Source organism: Diceros bicornis, chromosome 1, assembly GCF_020826845.1.
Source record: "Diceros bicornis minor isolate mBicDic1 chromosome 1, mDicBic1.mat.cur, whole genome shotgun sequence".
Taxonomy (NCBI): domain Eukaryota; kingdom Metazoa; phylum Chordata; class Mammalia; order Perissodactyla; family Rhinocerotidae; genus Diceros; species Diceros bicornis.
Genome location: NC_080740.1, coordinates 73,389,783 through 73,408,937, shown reverse-complemented (window position 1 = coordinate 73,408,937; position 19,155 = coordinate 73,389,783). Strand labels below are relative to the sequence as shown.

General features: G+C 48.8%; 1 protein-coding gene across 1 annotated transcript; it reads right to left on the bottom strand.

The window, feature by feature from the left end:
* Positions 1-1,140: 1,140 nt before the first annotated feature.
* NIPAL4 (NIPA like domain containing 4) lies at positions 1,141-15,873 on the bottom strand. Its single transcript, XM_058551307.1, is given in 7 exon segments — positions 1,141-3,520; positions 4,409-4,569; positions 7,094-7,184; positions 8,632-8,688; positions 11,936-12,175; positions 15,461-15,542; positions 15,544-15,873. Coding segments are annotated over 7 exon segments (1,590 nt in total). The 3' UTR covers positions 1,141-2,891.
* Positions 15,874-19,155: the final 3,282 nt, after the last annotated feature.

Sequence of the window (19,155 nt, the reverse complement as noted above, 5' to 3'; positions counted from 1 at the left end):
TGCTGATACTTTCCTAACTTCTCGCTGTTCTAAGATTGCCTAAGGACATCAAAGGCATCGAAACACAAAGGCTTTGACTACTAAAATGCCTGCTCATGAAATTAGCCCCCACCCAAACACTCCTGCCTGCCTAACATCACCATCTAAACCAGCCACTGTACCCACTCTGTCGGCCAGTCTCTGGGTTGATAGTCATAGACTGGTCAGCAGCATAAGACACAGCCTGGCTGGACAGACCTGGGTTCAAATCCCGGCTCTGCTACTTACTAGATGTGTGAGAGTGGATAAATTCCAGAACTCTAAGTCTCTTCTTGGTATACAGTGGGAATAATACCTACCTCAAAAGTATCATGATCACCAGTGAAGTGCCCCATGTGAAAGCAGCCAACCATACCCGACACAGGCTGCGTGCTCAGAAACTGCTGACCACATCTGTTTTGGAGTTGCTCTGCTTTACATGCTGGGGTTCTGTTAAGAGTGCTCTGGGTTGGGAGCTGGCCCCCAAGAGTCTGGGCAAAGAAGGACTATTCGGAACGGTATTGTTCCTTCTTTCAATACATGTTTTTATGAGTGCCAACTATGTGCTAGGCACTGAGGATAAGCAGTAAATAAAGACCCTCTCTCATGGGGCTTACGTCCAGACAGGGGAGACAGCACAGATCACAAGAAGAAACAAACAGAGGAAGATCGGACTATGCAATGGGGGATGAATTTAGTCTTTTGGAGAGACACACTGCTCTTAAGACTATGGGCTCAGAGCCAGATATCAACTTCGACTCTTCCTGGTTGTGTGACCTTGAGCGATTACTTAACCTCTCTGAGACTTTTTTCATAGATACAATGGGGATAAAGATATATCTACCTTGGGGATTTGTGAGGACTCAAAAGACTTCACGTGAAGCTCTTGGCACTGTGCATGGCTCCTAGTCAGGGCTCAGGCGTTAATAAGGGAAGAGTGTCTTCAACTGACTTGATTCCCAAAACTGCCTTTCCCACTCTAGTGAGGGCGTGGCTGTGGAAGGCACTGCAGGGACTTCCTTGGCAGCCACAACCCTCCAGAGATCAGGGACTGGTCCCCCAGCGCTAGAGGAACCAGTTAATTGCTCCGTGTCCCAGGAAGGCCAAGACGCAAGTACCAAGTAAACACACTCAGAGGTCTTTATTCCTGACCCTGCAGACCACACTCTCAGGGACCTCAGATTACGGCCATTCTCAAGATCCACCGTGTTGCATTGATTTTAGTTACAGACAGAAATCCACATTCATTAAAAACTGGAGATTTGAGGCTGGAGGTGCAGAAAGCCAGTCTGTTGGTCAGCCGAGCCTTTGGAGCTCCAAGGCCAGCAAGAGTTTGGCCTGGGCTTGGCTGTTCTTAGGGCCTGGGACGTAAATTCAGGGCAGGGGTATGGAGTTAGACAGGGGAGGCTCTGTACCAGTTTGGAGACTGAGGATCGAGTCTTCCCTCTTCACAAATATACTGGCTCCCTTACTTCCATTTCAATGGTCCTTGTACCATCTCCCACACTCTTGCAGTTAGAAAAAAGACAGGAAGGGAAGGAATAGCAATTACGCCTCTCCAGCTGCTCTTGTTTTTTGAATGCCTCTGGCCAAATGTGAGGAGACCAAAGGCAGTCCCCAAAGCAAGTGGTGTTGGAGCAGTCATGACACGCTGCTTCCCAGTGTGGGCAGCTCATCAGTGGAGTGGGGGACTTGGTGGCAATCTGGTCCACAGCCAGAATGCACTCCACGGCAAGCCTCTATCCCTACTTGGTCACTGAAGTTCAAAGCTGATGCCACTGGCCAAGCCTCTAAGGCTGCAGCCAGAAACTACCCAGAGCCCTTTCCACCTGGGTTCTTGGTAGGGCACCAGAGTAAACACAAAAGTTAGCCCCTGGTTTCCAGAGAGCTTGTGGCTGCTTTCTGCCAAGTCCTGACTTTGCTCCTCACTCTTCTCCCCATGTCCCCAAATCATATTTTGGTTTACTCCTTGAGGAAAAGGAAAGTGCATTCTGCCAAATTCTAGCTCAACAGCCAAGCTACTTTTAAGAGCAGTGCAACTGCTGTTCTCTTTCCAGAAGGAGGCAAAATGAAACACTGAGGTTGGCCAACAGGGCTTGGCTGTAAAGCATCTTGTTTCGTCGTTTTGTTTTGAGTTCTAAGACAACTGCCTGAATGTCTCAGTGACTGCTCCTTAGGATGTATATAGAGAGGTAAGGGATGGGGAGGGAGTGGAGCTGATGGAAACAAAGATGCTGACCTCCAGGGTGCAGTGCTCAGGGAATGGGGCCAGTGGAAATGCTTCTCAGACAGCAGGTGGCTTTCACAGTAAGAAGGTCAGCTGAGGTCTTGCTTTTGTCTCCAAAGAGGAAGTGGTAAAAGCAGGAAGACATTTTGCAGTAGTTGTGTCTCTGTCAGCTCTGGATGAGGAGGCATGGCGAATTGCTCTCTGGGCCTCTGGGAGCCAGCTGCACTTCATCCCTGGGCTAAGGAATGGCGATTCAGTCTCAGGAGAACTAGTGCTAAGGATTTCCTGATGACCAGCATCTCAGGAAAGTTCTTGGCCTGGCTACATTCAACGGGTCAAATGCTATCTTCTTTCCAACAACGTAGAGACAGCACCGAGGAAACAAGTGAGAAGGGAGGTCCAGGGGACCTGCTGGCACCAAATAAAGTAGGGTATTTGGTTACTGAGGCTGTGTTTCCAGGAAGTTCTGCCACCACCCCTCACTGGGTAGAGATTTTTCTCCTGGAAACCGTGATGAGGTATAAATGAACATCTCAGAAAAGAGAGCCCATTGGTAACAGTTGTGCTGAAAATAACCAGGTGGCTCTGAAATTGAGAAGTCAGGCTGTACCATAGGGCTCATCCTCTCACTCATGTATTCCAAGCTTTAGGAATGGATTATAAATACTTTGGGCTTCTCTGCTGGTGATGGGGTACTGGCGAGCTCTATATTGTCCACAAGGACATTCTTGTCTTCTAGTCTAATGACAGTGGGCTCTGGGGCGGGAGGTGGGGTTGGGTTTTTGTGCATATGGGGCAAGCTGGTCTCGCTGATGTCCAGGTCTTTGAAAGCATGAAGCATGAACACACCCAGGATGATGGTGATAAAGCCAGAGAGGGTACCCACAATGTCCACGGCAGACATGCTGTACCACTCCTTAAAGAGGATGATGGAGGAGGTAACCACGGTCGTGGTGAAGAACACGTAGTAGATGGGGAACACCAGAGAGGTATTAAAAATGTCCAGCGCCCTGTTGAGGAAGTTGACCTGAGTGCTGAGTGAAAGTGCCAGGATGAGGGACAGGATGTAGGGGAGGGGGTGCCGCACAACTGGCAACCCCTGGAAGAAGTTCTTAATGGTGATGCCCAGACCCTTGACGGCAGACACAGAGAAGGCCCCGATCACAGAGCAGATGATGATGTAAACCAGGATATTCCTTTGTCCATAACGTGGGGCGATGACGAAGATGAGGATGAGGCAGAACACCAGCAGAAGCACAGCAAACACGATGTACCCTTCAGGAGGGGAGGGAGAGAGAGAACCTGAGCTGTAGAGGATGCAATTAGCATCTAGAGCACCGCCCCCCCCCCCCATGGCAATGGGATGTAGCGTGAAGGACTTGGGCTCTGGAGTCAGACAAACAGGAGTTCCAGTCTCAGCTGCACAACTTTTTAATAACTTGGGCAAGTTATTAATTAAACCCCCAAGACCTCGGTTTCCTCATTTGTAAAATAGGGCTAAGAACAGGACCTTCCTCATAGGGCTTTTGTTTGTGTGTGTGTGTGTGAGATTAAATGAGATAATGCATGCTATAGACTGAACGTGTCCTCCTCAAATTCATATGTTGAAATCTAATCCCTAATGTGATGGTATTAGGAGGTGGGGCCTTTGGGAAGTGATTAAGTCATGAGGGTAGAGCCCTCATGAAGGGATTAGTGCCCTTATAAAAGGGACCCCAGAGAGCTCCCTTGCCCCTTCCACCATGTAAGGACACAGTGAGAAGATAGCCATCTATGAACCAGCAAGCAGGCTCTTGCCAGACACTGAATCTGGCGGCACCTTGGTCATGGACTTTCCAGCCTCCAGAACTGTGAGAAATAAATTTCTGTTATTTATAAGCCACCCAGTCTATGGTATTCTGTTATAGCAGCCCCAACTGACAAAGACAATGCAGATAAAGCATTTAGAACAGTGCCTGGTACATAATAAACACTTAATAAATGGCATCAATATATATCAGGCCTAGAAGCCTGTAAGCTAACCTTATGATCAGCCCACCAACCTTCTTTCTTTAGCTTGCCTCCTCCTCCAGGCGGCAGCACCTGAGATGCTCAGAACACAGTCAGACCTTCCACAATTTCATCCCCCAGTGCCTTCCTGTTCACTGAGGGCTTGGAGCCTACCTGTGTCTTTCATCTTGGCAGCCATCTCAATGACAGTGGTGACCTTCTCTTCCTCAGGGGCATGTATCACCATCACTGTGCTGCCAGCCACGCAGATCACACAGCCCAGCTTTCCCAGCAGATTCAGACTCTCTCCCAGGAAATATGAGGAAAGGATGGCACTGCACATGGAAACAGGAGAAAGGGATTAGGCAGCCATGCCTGTCTCAGCATCCTGAAGAAAAATGGGGGCTCACGGAGAACAACAGATCAGGACACACTACTCTCTTAGGAAAGCTTTTCTAGACCCCCAAAAAGGTCTAAAATAGAAAGGAGGCTGAGAGTGTCCCAAAACAGAAGTGTTGGAAGAGCCCTTCAAAGCACTCTTGTCTAACTTCCTACCCACTGAGCACGTCTTTTTTTTGAGGAAGATTGGCCCTGAGCTAACATCTGTTGCCAATCTTCCTCTTTTTTTTTTTCCTTTTTCTCACCAAATCCCCCAGTACATAGTTGTATATCCTAGTTGTAGGTCCTTCTAGTTCTTCTATGTGGGGCCATCTCAGCATGGCTTGATGAGCAGTGAGTAGGTCTGTGCCCAGAATCCTAACCAGCAAACCCTGGGCCGCCAAAGCGGAACACGCAAACTTAACTGCTGCACCATGGGGCTGGCCCCAAGCACGTCTTCTTTTAACACTGCAAACAGGTGGCTTTCAGTCTTGGCTTGTATACATCTGGTGACAAGCGGCTCTCTCCTTCACAAGGCAAATGAATCCATTATAGGTTCATTCTAATTGTTGACCAAAAATATGGCAATTTCTACTCATTGTCTCATTTCTATTCCTTGAGCCATACAGAACAAATCTATTCCTTCTTCCATTTGTACAAGCCAATATAAACAACCACAATGACAATTATGGGCACTGTGTATTGGGCACGTCTTACGTACTAGGTATTATGTTAGAAACTTTCCATTTATTATCTCACCTACATCTCACAACTCTTTGAGAAGTAAAATACACTATCTCCATTTTTTAGTAGAACTCAGGAAAACTGAGTCTTACAGAAGTTAAAATGACTTGGCAAGGTCATGCGACTGCTAAGTAGCAAAGCCAGGATTTGAGCTCAAGTTCTGTCTAATTATAAAGCCTATGGTTTTTCCTCTACACTTCAGTGAAGAGAATTCTTGTGACTTTCCTGAGTCTTCTCTTTTCTTGGCAAAACACCTCTGATTCCTCGCTATTCCTTGGTGATGGGATTTTCATTCCCTTCATATCCTTTTGGTGAGCCAGAAGAGGTGAGGGGAGAGGGAGGGAAATTGGGCATGACAGGAATGATTGCAGGGGCATGCTTCTGTTTCTTTACAAAGGTGGCATGAGTTTAGGGGAAAAATCTGTTGGCTGACCTAGGACCCAATTAGCCTCAAAAGTCCTGGCTAAAGTATCAGGAGAGAGGGGGATTGATGTCCAAGCTCCTTTGAATGTCTCCCATCTCTCCTCTAAAACTACCAAAAACATTTCACCCAACATGCCCACTCAAGAGAGTCTGGTGGCATCACCACAGGCAGAGCTCACATTGGAGGATTCCCTGCCTCTCCCAGCTTCCTGGGGGTGGGAATTTGTAAACTAATCAGACACGCAATAGTGGTATTGCAGCTGCATCAGCCAATTGTGCAATGTGAGTCATGGTTCTATCTGTTTCTTGACTGCGTAAATGTTGCAAACGTGATCAAGACGGTAAAACAAAACAGAGGAAATTATGAGTACTGGGTGTGGTTGGCTGGGATATACCAGGGCTCCAAGGTTAAACCAACAATCAGAGCCAGCTGCAAATGGGGGTTCAGGCCCCTCAGAGAGGAACCGTGTTTGTAGTGCGGGAGGCATGGGGCAATGGGAAGCACACACATTTAGTATCAGTTATTTGTAAAACTATGAAACGTGTGCGAGGCAACATGACATCATGGTTAACACCTGGACTCTGAAATTAGACTGTCTGGGTGGGAGTCCTGGCCTAGACTCTTGGGACTGGGTGACCTTGGCCAAATTGCTTAACCTCTCTTGGCCTCAGGTCTCCTACTTTCTAATTAGTAGGGAAGCTATGAGGATTAAATGAGTTAATACATGGAAGACATTTAGAACAGTTAGCACACAGTAAGCCCTCAATGTATGTTAGCCGTGGTTATTCTTCAGTGCCAGTTCCGTACTATGCACTTTCTGTGCGTTATCCCATTTAGTCCTTGAAGCAATGCCTTCAGGTAGGTATTATTAGCATCCCCATTTAGCAGATGGGGAAATTGAGGCTCAGAGTGGTTAAGTGACTTGCCCATGGTAATGTAACTACTAAGTGGTAGAGCTAAAGTTAGAACTCAGGGAATGTTAATCTAGGGAGCTTGCCTTTAACTCGGGTGCTTCTCCTAGTAGGGCACCAAAACACTGACCTGAGACATTCAGCCTGGCAGCAGTGGAAGCCCTTCCAGCTGGTTTGGGCTTGGCCTGCCCCTCCATCGCCAAGTCTGTCGAGGGCGCTAGAGCAACTGACAACAAACAATCCAAGGGTCCAGGGTGCTAACCTGCACACTGCCTCTTTCTAGGAGCTGAGACCAACCCAGGCTCCTGACTGCAAGTGGCAGTTGACTTCACTTGGGAGTTCCAGACCTCAACAAATTCAAAATAGGAAGGAGCCAGAGACAGCAAGAGAGGTGACAATCACCTTATGAGGACACTCAGCGCTCCCAGAGGAGTGACGACTGTAGCAGGAGCAAATGCGTAGGCCCCGAAGTTGGCAACTTCTCCAGCAGCCACTAGGAAATTAAGGGAGAAAAGAGGATAGGGCGGCTTCGATGCACCGTCTCCAACCCAAATGAACTGGGTAGGAATGGCGCATTCAATATTCAACCATTCATAGAATCCCAGACAGCGTTCCTTAAAATCCTGATCCTCATGCTCTCTCCCTGGAGAATCTGGTCACAAGGTCAGGCCCAGACTATCCTGATCAAATCTTTCCATTTTAAAGATGAGGAAGCAGGCCCAGAGCCCAAGGTCACATGACACATTTGTAGGTGGATGCCTTCTTGTTCTTGAGGTCTCTCAGCTTCTATTCCAGGCACCATTAAGTGTATCTCAGGGACTGTCAATGTTTGGTCTGCATCTTTAAGGTAACTTCTAGAAAGTGTTAATTATAAAATAAAGAAACAATTACAGGGGTCGGCCCCGTGGCGTAGCGGTTAAGTGCACGCACTCCGCTGCTGGTGGCCCGGGTTCGGATCCCGGGCGAACACCGATGCACTGCTTGTCAGGCCATGCTGTGGCGGCGTCCCATATAAAGTGGAGGAAGATGGGCACAGATAGCCCAGTGCCAGTCTTCCTCAGCAAAAAGAGGAGGATTGGCATGGATGTGAGCTCAGGGCTAATCTTCCTCACAAAAAAAAAAAAGAAGAAGAAGAAGAAAAAAAAAAGAAATAATTACAGTTATTGATTCTTCAAGTACCAATTGGCCCATGGAGCCATTTTTCCCAGAGGACCTGTGGATAGTCTAGACTGACAGGCAGGTGGTTAGAAAGTCCGACTTTCCCAAATGGCCTAATTCTCCCCATTTGAGTTTTCAGTTTGCAGACTCCTGCAAGTGCCTTGTCTGTCTTTCTGCTGGTAGAGAATGACCTGGGTCTGCCCTTTGAAAGCAGATGATGAAGATGATAGCTGTAGCTAAGACTGGCATTAAAACCTGACTTAGGGGATTATAAATGGAAAGCTGGCTAATTTTCCATCCAAAAGAATCAGAGTTTGAAAGCCAGAGAGAGTGGGTGGAAAGCTGGGGAAATGTGTGAATGTGCAAATTTGGGCAAACCTTAAGTGGCAGACCAGCCATGTTCTAAGTGAGCTAACAAACTGCCTGTAGAATGGGGAAATCGGCTTAGAAGTCTCAGCCAAGAAGTCCAAGAGACTCCAACAGGCAGTGATATCTCCCTATGCTTCAAGGGAAGTTGAGAAAAATGCCTTTACCATTTACCAGCTCTGTACAAATCTCTCTGGGGATAGACGCCTCATGGATGCACGACTGACTTTGGGTTGAGAAAGTGATCTGAGAAATAGGTAAGATGTTCTACCCGCAAAGATTGTCAAGGTTTTCCTCTAGGAATCTGGGCCTTGGATTCATACTTTGCACGATAGAGACAGAAATGCCCCATCCACCCCTCCTTTCATCTCTGCCGTCAATAGGTCACTGTTACTAGGAGCAAAGAACCCACTTACTGGTGAGAAATCCAGCCCACCACATTGCATCCTTCAGGTAGCCATAGCCTCCGTCCACTGTAGAAAGGAAGGGACACAAAGTTAGAGCTTGGCCACACTTTCTCAGGAACCTTCACTCCCCAACCTCTAAGGGTTCAATATGTGTTAGCCATGGTTAGTCCTGGGAGCCTGCTTCTGGGCCCTCTCCTGGGTGAGTTCATCCATTCCCAAAGTTTTAAAGACCATCTATGTGCTGGTGTCTCTATTTCATATGTGTACTCGGATCATTTATTCCGAGCGTGTATGTATATCTATTTTGCTTACTTGATAACTCTTGGATCTCTCACAGGCATCTCAAACTCTGCCTTAAAAGGAATTCTTGATTTTTATAGGGTTCCCCACCAACCCACCAAATGAAACTCAGAGAATGGCACCTCCCTGCATCTAGTTGCTGAAGCCAGAAACCAGGAATCACACTTGACACCTCCCACTCCTCCACTTTCTGCATCCAGTCCTTCCTGCTGATTCTGTCTCCAAAAAGCATCTCACATGTGTCCACTCCACTGCCACCACCCTACTCCAAGGCATATCACCTCTGGCCTGGGTTAAGGGAACAGCCTCCTATGGTTCCCCCAGTTCTACTCTCATCCCTTTATAATCCATTCCTTTCTGAGCAGCCAGTGGTCTTTTAAGAATGTAAATCAGATTATGTCACTCTTCAGTTTACAGCTGGCCAATGGCTTCCAAACACTCTTAGGATAAAGACCAGAATCCTTAACAAGCCCATTCATAGTTTTGACCCTGCTCACCTCTCCAAAGGCATCTCCTGCCACTCTTCTTACTACAGTCCAGCTGCTCAGACTTCCATTTAGTTTTTCAAAAATGATGAACTCTTTGCAGCCTAAGGCCTTTGCACGTACTTCTCCGTGTCCGGAATAGAATAGCCTTCTTAATGAAATTTGCCTAAATCTACACCCACTCTATAGGTCTCTGCCTGAATGTTGCTTCTCCTAAGAAGCCCTCCCTGCCCCTCTGATCTCTATTATTTCCCTTTGGGATTCTCTTTCATCACACCCAGCTCTTCTCCTTCATGACACTTATCATTTATAATTTGAATTGATTTATTTATTTTCTGGCTTCTCCCTCTCTAAAATGGAAGCTCCATGAAGCAGGAACGTGTCTGCTTTGTTCATATGGTGGACTCAGAGCCTGGCACATAGTCAATACTCAATAATATTAGCTATGAGGATGAGGATGAGGATGATGATAATGGACGGGTTTTAGACAGTCCCGTGAAAATCCAAAAATTGTATGTCACTTTTTGTGAACCCCCTTTTTCTAAGAAGGCCTTCAGCTTTCATCAGGTTCCTAAAGGGGTCAGAATCTCCCATAGAAGTTAAGAGCTCTGAGAGCATTTTTGCTAGGGGTTGAAATCTCAGAAGATACTGAAACAGCAGATTGGAGGAAAACAATTGATTCCAGGGAAGTTGTCTTTCTGAATGGTCAATGATACTTCCCTTGCTCTCCCCTGAGGGCAAACAGCTATTTTTCTGGCACTTTGGGAGCCCTCTGGTCTTTCAAACACTTGTCCAGAAGTGAAGGATAGAGCAGCAATGACCACTGCTCCTGACTTCATCCCCGCACCTCACAGCTCTCCATGGCAGAGCACACCTAGCTGTAGACCTGGGTTTCCAACTGTCCACCAGGCCTCCCACTTAGATAACTGCAATACTAATACCAGTGCTTACTCAGTGCCAAGCATCTTTCTAAACACACTACAGAGCTTCACGACAGTCCTTGAGGCTGGAACTATTCTTATCCCCATTTTATAGATAAGGAAACTGAGGCACAGAAAAGATACTTTTCTTGCCGAGGATCACATGACCAGGAATTGAAGCTGGAATTGGAACCCCAATAGCTGGTTTCCAAAGCTCAATGTCCCACAGAAGATTAAACTGAACGTGTCCAATCTTGAACACAGCATCTTCCCATAAACCCGTTCCTCCTGCATTCTTTATCTCAGACAATAGCACCCTCAGCTCCCCAGTTGCTCAAGTCACAAAGCTGAGTCACCCTCGACTCTCTTTTTCTCCCTCCCCTTGGAGCCAGTCAACACCAAACCCAGTAAGTTCTACCTTCAAAAACTATCTCTGGACTCCACGACTTGTCTCCATTCCCACTGCTATTTGCAGGCCCAAGTTCTGTTGTCTCTCTCCCCTAATTGGTCTCCCAGCCTCCAGTCTTGTTCCCTAATCCATTCTCCACCCAGCAACCAGGGATCTTCTCACATCATAAGTCAGACTGTGTCACTCCCCTGCCTAAAGCCTTCCAGTCACTGACAATTGCACTCAAACTCAGGAGCCCAGTTTACAGGACCCTTCATGATCTGGCCCACACCCCATCTCTTACCCGCCCATGTGCAAGCCATCCCCAACTACTTTCAGTTTCTAGTGCCGCTCACACTATCTCCCCTCTGAGCCTTTGCACATGCTGTTCTTTCTGCCTGGACCACCTCTTCCTCTCTTGCCCTTCACCTTGCTATCTCCCCATTATTTAGTTCTTGGTGTCTAGATCACCTCTTACAGAAAACCTCCCCTACCCCCTAAGCCTGGGCTTTACATGCCCCTCCAAAACACTGCCATAGCATTCTGTATTTTCCCCATGATACCACTTAACACACTATAGAACAATTGTCTATTGACTTGCCTATCTCTCCCACTCGACTCAATGCCTTACAAGGGCACTGTGTCCCCATGTCTGGCATGACTCCTGGCACACAGCAGGTACTCAACGAATGATTAAATGAATGAATTCTTCTATACATGATTCCTCTTCTTAAGAATTGTTTCATGGATACACATCTTATTTTCCAAACAAGCAAATCTCTGTGGACAGAGACTCAGCAATTCTTTTGTAGCCTATAAGGGAGCTCAATTTGATGGTACATGAGGGCACACTAGTGTCTGACTTTGTTCTGGGCAGAGGTATTTATATTCCCATTTTGCAGGGAAGTTGTGACTTGCCTACGGCACAGCTGGTAAGAAATAAAACCAGGACCAGACTTGAGGTTTCTGATTCTTGGCCCTGAGACTTTCCCCTTTCTTCACCTCAATTAACTTATCCCGAAGTTTTCAGGAAACATTGGATTATAAGGAAGGTCTCCTGTTCGTAGATTGGATTCCCAACAGGGTTGACAATGAGCCTTTTGTGCCCATTTAGACCAGGCTCTCAAACTGCTACAGTGGCCCCTGTAGGGAGGTTCACAGGGCTGGCTGAGGTCTCAGCTGCCCACCACCCCATTCCCACCTGCCCCCCAGCAGCTTACCAGCCCGTGTGGCCCCCGAGGCCACGAGTCGCAGGAGGCCCTTCTTCTTGAGGATGACGCTGCTGCCAATGAGAAAGCTGGACAGGAAGGCCAGACCCAGGCCGACATAGAAGCTGTAGTTCTGCCTGAGCCTCTCCCGCCAGCTGCTAGAGGTGACATTCCTGGGCATCTCAGGGCTGAAGTCACCGACAATCCGGCATAGGACTTGTTGAGAAGAGCAGTATAGGCTGATCAGGGAACCTAGATGGGAAGACCATGGTGAGAGAGTCATGCTGGGGACATTTGCATGCTTTAAAAATTGGAATTGGCCACTGTTTCAGACCCCATTCCTCAGCTATTGCAGGTCTCCGTCCACATGCTGGGCCCCAACCTAAAAATAACAGTTAACATTCGCTGAGTGCTTACTCCAGGCTAGGGGTTTTATTTGCATGAACTCATCAAATTCTTACAACCACCTGTCAGATAAGTGCTGTCTTTAATTCCCATTTCATAGATATGGAAACGGAGGCCATGAGAGGTCAGGTGTCTTGCCTAAGAACACAGGCTGTCTGACTCCAGAATTCCAGCATGTAACCACTAAGCTATGCTGATGCCCTGCACACCAAGCAGGGTCCTCCAAGCCCTCAGGCATCATTGAATCCAACTTCCTGCCCTCCACAGGAATTCCTTCCTAACCTCTGGCATGCGGGCCTCCAACAGCTCAGTATCACACAAGGCTTCCCTCCTCCCAGAGGCCTCTTCACTTATGTATCCCTAACTCCAGCCACAGTGGAGACTCCTGACAGGTAACATGAGGGAGTGAAGGTAGAAAGTCCACAGACCATTCTAGGCCTGAAGATGAGTAAACAAGAGCGTCCTTTTTGTTAGAACTGACCATTCCCAGGTCTTACTTCTAAGACCTCTGGTGCTTGTGGTCTGCGGCTGGAGCCTCCTTGAGGTCTCAGAGGGATGGGTGTCCCTACCACCCCATGCAGAATCTGTCTTTAGTTTGCTTTCCAAGTCCAAGAGTCCCCAAGAGTCTGCATCAGGCCTCATGTCCCAGAGCCAGTCCACCCTTGCTTGCCATTCTGGCTCAAACACCAAGGACAACAGGACAAACCTGGGCATGAGGGGCAGACCCTCAGTCAGAACAACTAAGCTTCCCAAGTTCAATGAAACAATACAAAGCACAGCCAATAATCCTCCAGTGCCGGTATTCACGTGGCCTTCTGCTCTGGGGCTTCCCACAAGCACCCCTATCATGGGAAGGGCACAACAATCAGGTCCAGGGTTTTAGCTGAAGAAACTGGGGCCATGATAAGTTTGGTAACCTGCCTAAGGTTACATTGGCGGTAAGTGGTGAAGCCAGGATTGTTCCCCAAGCCTATCTGACGCCAAAGCCCACGCTCTTAACCATCACACACACCCCACAAAGTAGGCAGCAAGTGGGGTGGGGTTTCATTTGGCTTCTTGAGGGTAATTTTAAAATATGAGTTCATTACTAACATGTAGAAATCAGGATATTTCCCAGGAAAATTCAGCTTTTGAGCTGCCTTTGTTTATCTTGCTGGGCACACCTTTCCAGAGGCAACAATTGGCTGCAGCCGAGCAGCACTTGACCCCCTAGACAGGACACGATCTTTTCAGTTCCTTAGAGTCCGTACCAGCTCCCTTCAGTCATATTTGTTACGTGCTCAGCCCCTGTAGGCATTTGAGTTTGTGGCCTCTGGTGGTTGGAGGTGTTTTTCAAACTGTGTGTCACAAAGGCCCAGGCTTCTGTAGCAAGGATGTAAGCCTGGGCCGGGCACTTCTCCTTGGACCAGTTAGAACTCCAGGCCAGTGCTAGAAAGCCCCAATGTCCAAGGTCAGGCAGCTCTGGCGTTGGCATATCTGGAGCACAGAGTGGCATCTTGGTGGAACAAAGTAAGGGCAATGTTGACCTTTCTTCTTTGGCACAGAAGCACAGAACAACAGAGCTGGAAGAGCCCTTAGAAGGCAGGCTGTCTAACTCTCTTACTTTCATCTGGGGAAACTGAGGCCCTGAGAAGGGGAAGGACTTGCTTGAGTCTCACAAAAACTGGTAAAGCTAGGTCTGGAACCTACCGGGGGACATCCATATGTCTTTTGCAGTGGGAGAGCTCTCTTTTCGATACCTGGGTCACAATCAAGGGAAGATGAGACAAGAAGCCATCTCGGTCCCTAACCAAACTTGTTCTGATGGCTCACTCCTGTTCCTCAGCTCGCCCAAGAGTCAAGTCCAGGGAGTTCCCTGAGCTCAGGAAATGAGCCAGAGCCTGGGAGGATGTGGGCCAAGGAAGGCAACTCCCAAGAGGAAAGCCAAGCCCATTCCCACGCCCTTCACCTGCCCTCCTGAAGGTGCATCTCCAGCAGGTGGAGCCAAAGGGTGGACTTGGCTGTTGTGGGGCCGCCTGAAGCACCCAAGGGGCACAGCTCTCTCCACGGAGTTACATTCTCTCATGGGATAAAAAGAAAAAGAGAGGGCTGATGGCCAAGAGAAGTCCATTTCTGAGAAGGATGCTCATCTGACAAATGGGTGATGGGCCAGATGATTCCTGCCTCTCTTCCAGAATATGCTAGGACTGGAAAACATATTCTTCCCCAGGAGAAGGTGAGGCTGAAAATGGACTGCCTTGGTCAGGAAACCAAAGCCAGCCGACACCCAACAGGCCGGCTCTGAAAGCTTCCCTGAAGAGAAGTCAGAGAAACTGGGATGTGCTAGGTTGCAAATCCGAGAGGAGGTAGGAAAATGGAGCTATACCAAGAAAGGAGTTGAGCGTCCTAATATGAGCACAGGTTTTAAAATCCAAGAGCCCTAGTTTCATATTCCATTTCCCCACTATACTACCTTGAGCAATTATCAGACTTCTCAGAGCCTCAGTTTCTCCATCTCCAGAATGGAGACAGTAAGGAAATAATATCTACCTGCCTTCTAGAGTTGTGTTAAGGATTAATGAGATAATGCAGGTAAAGGGCCCACCTAGTCAACTATCTGGTTTATGGTAAGAACTCAACATAAAGCCAAGGGTCTTTCCATATCCTTTCTTGAGGTTCTTCTTTCTCTCCATTTTCTAAAAGGTGTGTGTGGGTTTGAAGGTGGTGAATCTCTGCACCCTTCTCCCCTGTCTTTGGTGTGCCCCAGGGAGACAGCCAGACCCGGGCAGGTACTAAAATCTGAAGCATCTACTTTGTATACGCTAAAAAAAACCTGGAAACCGCCCCCCCTCACCTCTCTGTCAACCTGGCCCCATCAATAATGCCCGCCTCCACCTCCTCCCTCCCCGATACGTCCCCTTTTCTCCCATTCTCCCTCTCAGCTACCCAGCTCCGAAGATGGGTGAAGTCTGCCAGAATCCTGCTCCTTCCCTAGACGGGCCTGAGAACTGGGTGGGGGACAACTCGTGCTGACCCCCGTCTCCCCAGTTTTGGGGCCCCTGGCAGGAGAGGACGCGAAAGAAAAGAGCGGCGGGGAAGGGAAGGCGCGAGGCGCGGAGCACCCCCGGTCCCCGCCGGCCCGCACGCACGCACCGTTCTCGCAGCTGGCGTTGCTGGCCGGCAGCTCCATGGGGCCCTGGGCGCAGGGACCGACGCGCGGGAGGACGGCGCCCCCAGCTCCCCGGCTCCGGAACAGGTGGCCGAGACTTGTCCCCGGCGTGGCCGGCGTGCGAGAAGCCGCCGGGGTCGGGACCCAGGGGTGGGGAGAATGACGCGCCCCAGAGAGGGAGGGTCCCCGGGGAGGAGTCACTCGGCGTCTTGGGCAACTCCATGGGCCAGGGGCCCCGCGACCGAGCTGCCTGCAGAGGGACGAACGCCCTCCCGGAGTGCGGAGGCTGCCCTGCTCCCGGCAAAGGAGTCACCGCCCCGCACCCCCGGCAGGATGCGACGGAGCGGGTCCCCAGGCGCCGCCCCTCCGCGACGCCGGGAGCGGCACCCAGTTCCATCCCCAGTGACAGTGGGGGTGGACTGATGGCCACCTTGATGGCCCCGGGATGGTGGGGGAGGGGGCAATTTTCTGGCCCAGATGGAAGTGGGAACGTGGGGGTTGGAAGGGGGCACTGCTTCCAGTTGGGGCCCTTTCTGGCCACGGTCTCCAGGACCCTGGGTTTTTTTCCTTCCTGCCTGCGGTCCTGTCTTCCTACCTCCCTGCCTTATTCATTCATTCGACATAGGTCCAATCTGTGCTGGGCACTAGTACACTACACAGCAGGCACATAGTCAGTGCCAATAAATGGTCGATACATGTATGTGGAATGAATAGGTGATAGAAGCTTGGTAAATTGAATGCGAGAAGGAAAAGAAGTGATTGGAGACCAAAATGAGGCAGACAAATTCCCTGTCCCCCAAGAACCTTATATAGTAATGGGAGAAACAAAATGGGGTCAACTATCTAGAGACGGGTGTTTTCCAAATCACCATTAAAAAAAATAGTGATGATGGAAAGAATAGTTGTTACTGTGGGTAATAGCAAAAAGAAGTTAGAGAAACACTGACCTGGACCATAAAAACACTGTGCAGTGCTTGCAATAGGCCAGGCACAATTGTTAGCGCTGAAAAATCCCGTTCATTTAATCCTCATGGCAACCGCAAGCAGTACATGCTTTTATGATCTACAGACAGAAAACTGAGGCACAGAGTGATCACATACCTTGCCCAGATCCCAGCTAGCAAGTGGAAGAACCACGATCAAATGCATGCTCCCAGCGGTCACACGAAGCTTCCTGGGATTTTAGACTGAAATAACGCCTGCTCTGGAGTAGAGACCGCGTGGGACTGCCAGGAAAGCAGTGGGCTGTTCTGACAGTGTTGGTCACTGGCCTCCTGCAGAAGGCAGTTTTTAAAAACAGTTATGTGGGGCCGGCCTCGTGGCCTAGTGGTTAAGTTCAATGTGCTCCGCTTGGGAAGCCCAGGGTTCGCAGGTTCGGATCCTAGGTGCAGATCTATACGCTGCTCATCAAGCCATGCTGTGGCCGTGTCCCACATATAAAGTAGAGGAAGATGGGCACGGGTGTTAGCTCAGGGTCAATCTTCCTCACCAAAAAGAAAAAGTTATGTATGGAGTCTTCACTATGGGACAGACACTGTACTAAAGCTTTTACAGGCATTATCTCATTTAAGCCTCCTATGAGGCAGGTACCATTATTATCTCCATGGTACAGATGAGGGAAAACTGTATTTAAAAAGTTTTGATTATAGGGGCCGGTCTGGTGGCATAGCAGTTAAGTTCGTGTGTTCCACTTTGGCGGCCGGGGGTTCACAGGTTCAGAGCCCAGGCACAGATCTAAGTACTGCTTATCAAGCCGTGCTGTGGCAGGCGTCCCACATATAAAGTAGAGGAAGATGGGCACAGGTGTTAGCTCAGGGCCAATCTTCCTCAGCAAAAAGAGGAGGATTGGCAACAGATGTTAGCTCAGGGCTACTCTTCCTCACACACATGAAAGTTTTGATTGTGAAATAACTTCAGATTTCCAGAAGAGTTGCAAAAATAGTACAGAGACTTCCCATATATCTGTCACCAGCTTCTCTTAATGTTAACATTTTGCATAGGAATAGAAAAAAACATACTGTAAATACTCTGAGAAACCTGCCCCCGGGGTCCCACAGCTCATAAGTGAGGGAACTGGAATAAACAGAGCTGCTCTGCCCTCAAGCCTGTCCTCCCAGCCACCACCCTCCACCCTCTACTCGTGGCCTTCTAGCTGGGTTCTCTCAGCTTGTGGCTTCCCCTAACTTGCTGGGTGACTTTAAACAAGTCACTTACTCTCCACAAGGATCAGTTTTCTCAGCTGTCAAATAAGACAGCCCTTCCTGCTCCTTTCTGTGTGTGTGTGTATGTGAGAGAGAGAGAGAGAGAGAGAACCACCACAGGGTTGGGGGCAGGTGGGTAGGACAGAGATTAGAAGGGAAAAGGAAGTCACAGGTGTTGCCAACTGGACACATCCAAGTTCACGGGTCTTTAAGTGCACCCAGGCCTGCCCCTGACTTTGGAGGGATGTGGTACCACAGTTCAGATGGAGGTGAGTACCTCCAAGACCAGCATGAATTAGAACACAGAGAAGCCAGAAACGGGATGATTAGCCCCACTAGGAAATGATACTTCATTATAGAAAAATTACCTGCATCCATGCTACTTGAGAGGGAGGATTAGGCAAGAGAATTTAATTTGTCTTTTCTCTTACCTAAGCATTTCTGCTGCTCAGATCCAACTTGTGCTACAAAATAGCATCTATCTCTGAGGCTGGCCAAGGTACAACCCTCAATCTCTCACTGCATTCAAACTCAATCGCTTTTGTTCCAAGGACGTAGGACAAGAGATGTGGAGTGTTTCCTTCTGGCCTGTGCTTTTTAAATCACAAGAGAGGATGTTTCGGTTATGGTTGCATTGGACCAGAACTGAGCACAGATCTAGAGAGACAGATGTGCACATGTGTTCTTTAATACATTTATTTTTGTATGTATTTATGATTTGCGGAGGCTGCTAAATTGCAGAGTATGGGACAGGGGCCTCTTGCCCTGAGTTAAAGGCAATACTGAGTTCACCCTGTGCTTCGAGACTGGGCTTTTCAGAGGGAGGTGAGTTTCACGTTTTAGGGCAGTGGGCTGAGGTGGAGGGAGCTGGGATCTACTGGAGGGCCTTCCACACCCTCTCTGGGCCTCAGGCTCCCCATTTGTTCTAGGAGGGGCAGGGCCTCACCAGGGCTGGCATGAGCATCACCAAGCAGCATCCCGGGAGCGCAGACATAAAGGGCCCCATTGAACTTCAGGCTCCTTGGCTGCTCTCCTGACAAAGCCCTTTTCTCCCTGAGCCACAATAGCCCTGTCAGGCAGGTAGCAGAGCCTGCAGCATTGTCTCCCCAGAAAAGAACAACGGGGTTCACTGTCTGTCCCAGGCTCAGTCTCCCAGGGAGGGCGGGTGGCTTTGGAAGAGTCTGACCAGCCAGGGACAGATGGGCTCTGTCCTTAGCCAGCCAGGCGCTGGTGAACCAGCCACATTTCGTTCGGCCAGTTATTCAGGGATGAGCAGGAAACAAATTTATCAAAACCCAAATTCCTAAAAACATGGCTTTTCTAAGTGCATGTCTAAATGTTTTATGTTATAGAGGTGTAATGTCCAATATGGTAGCCACCAGCCCCATGTGGTTATTGAGAACTTGGAAAATGGCTAGTCTGAACTGTGCTATACGTGTTAACAGGCACTGTTAACCTTTTGGACCAGATAATCCTTT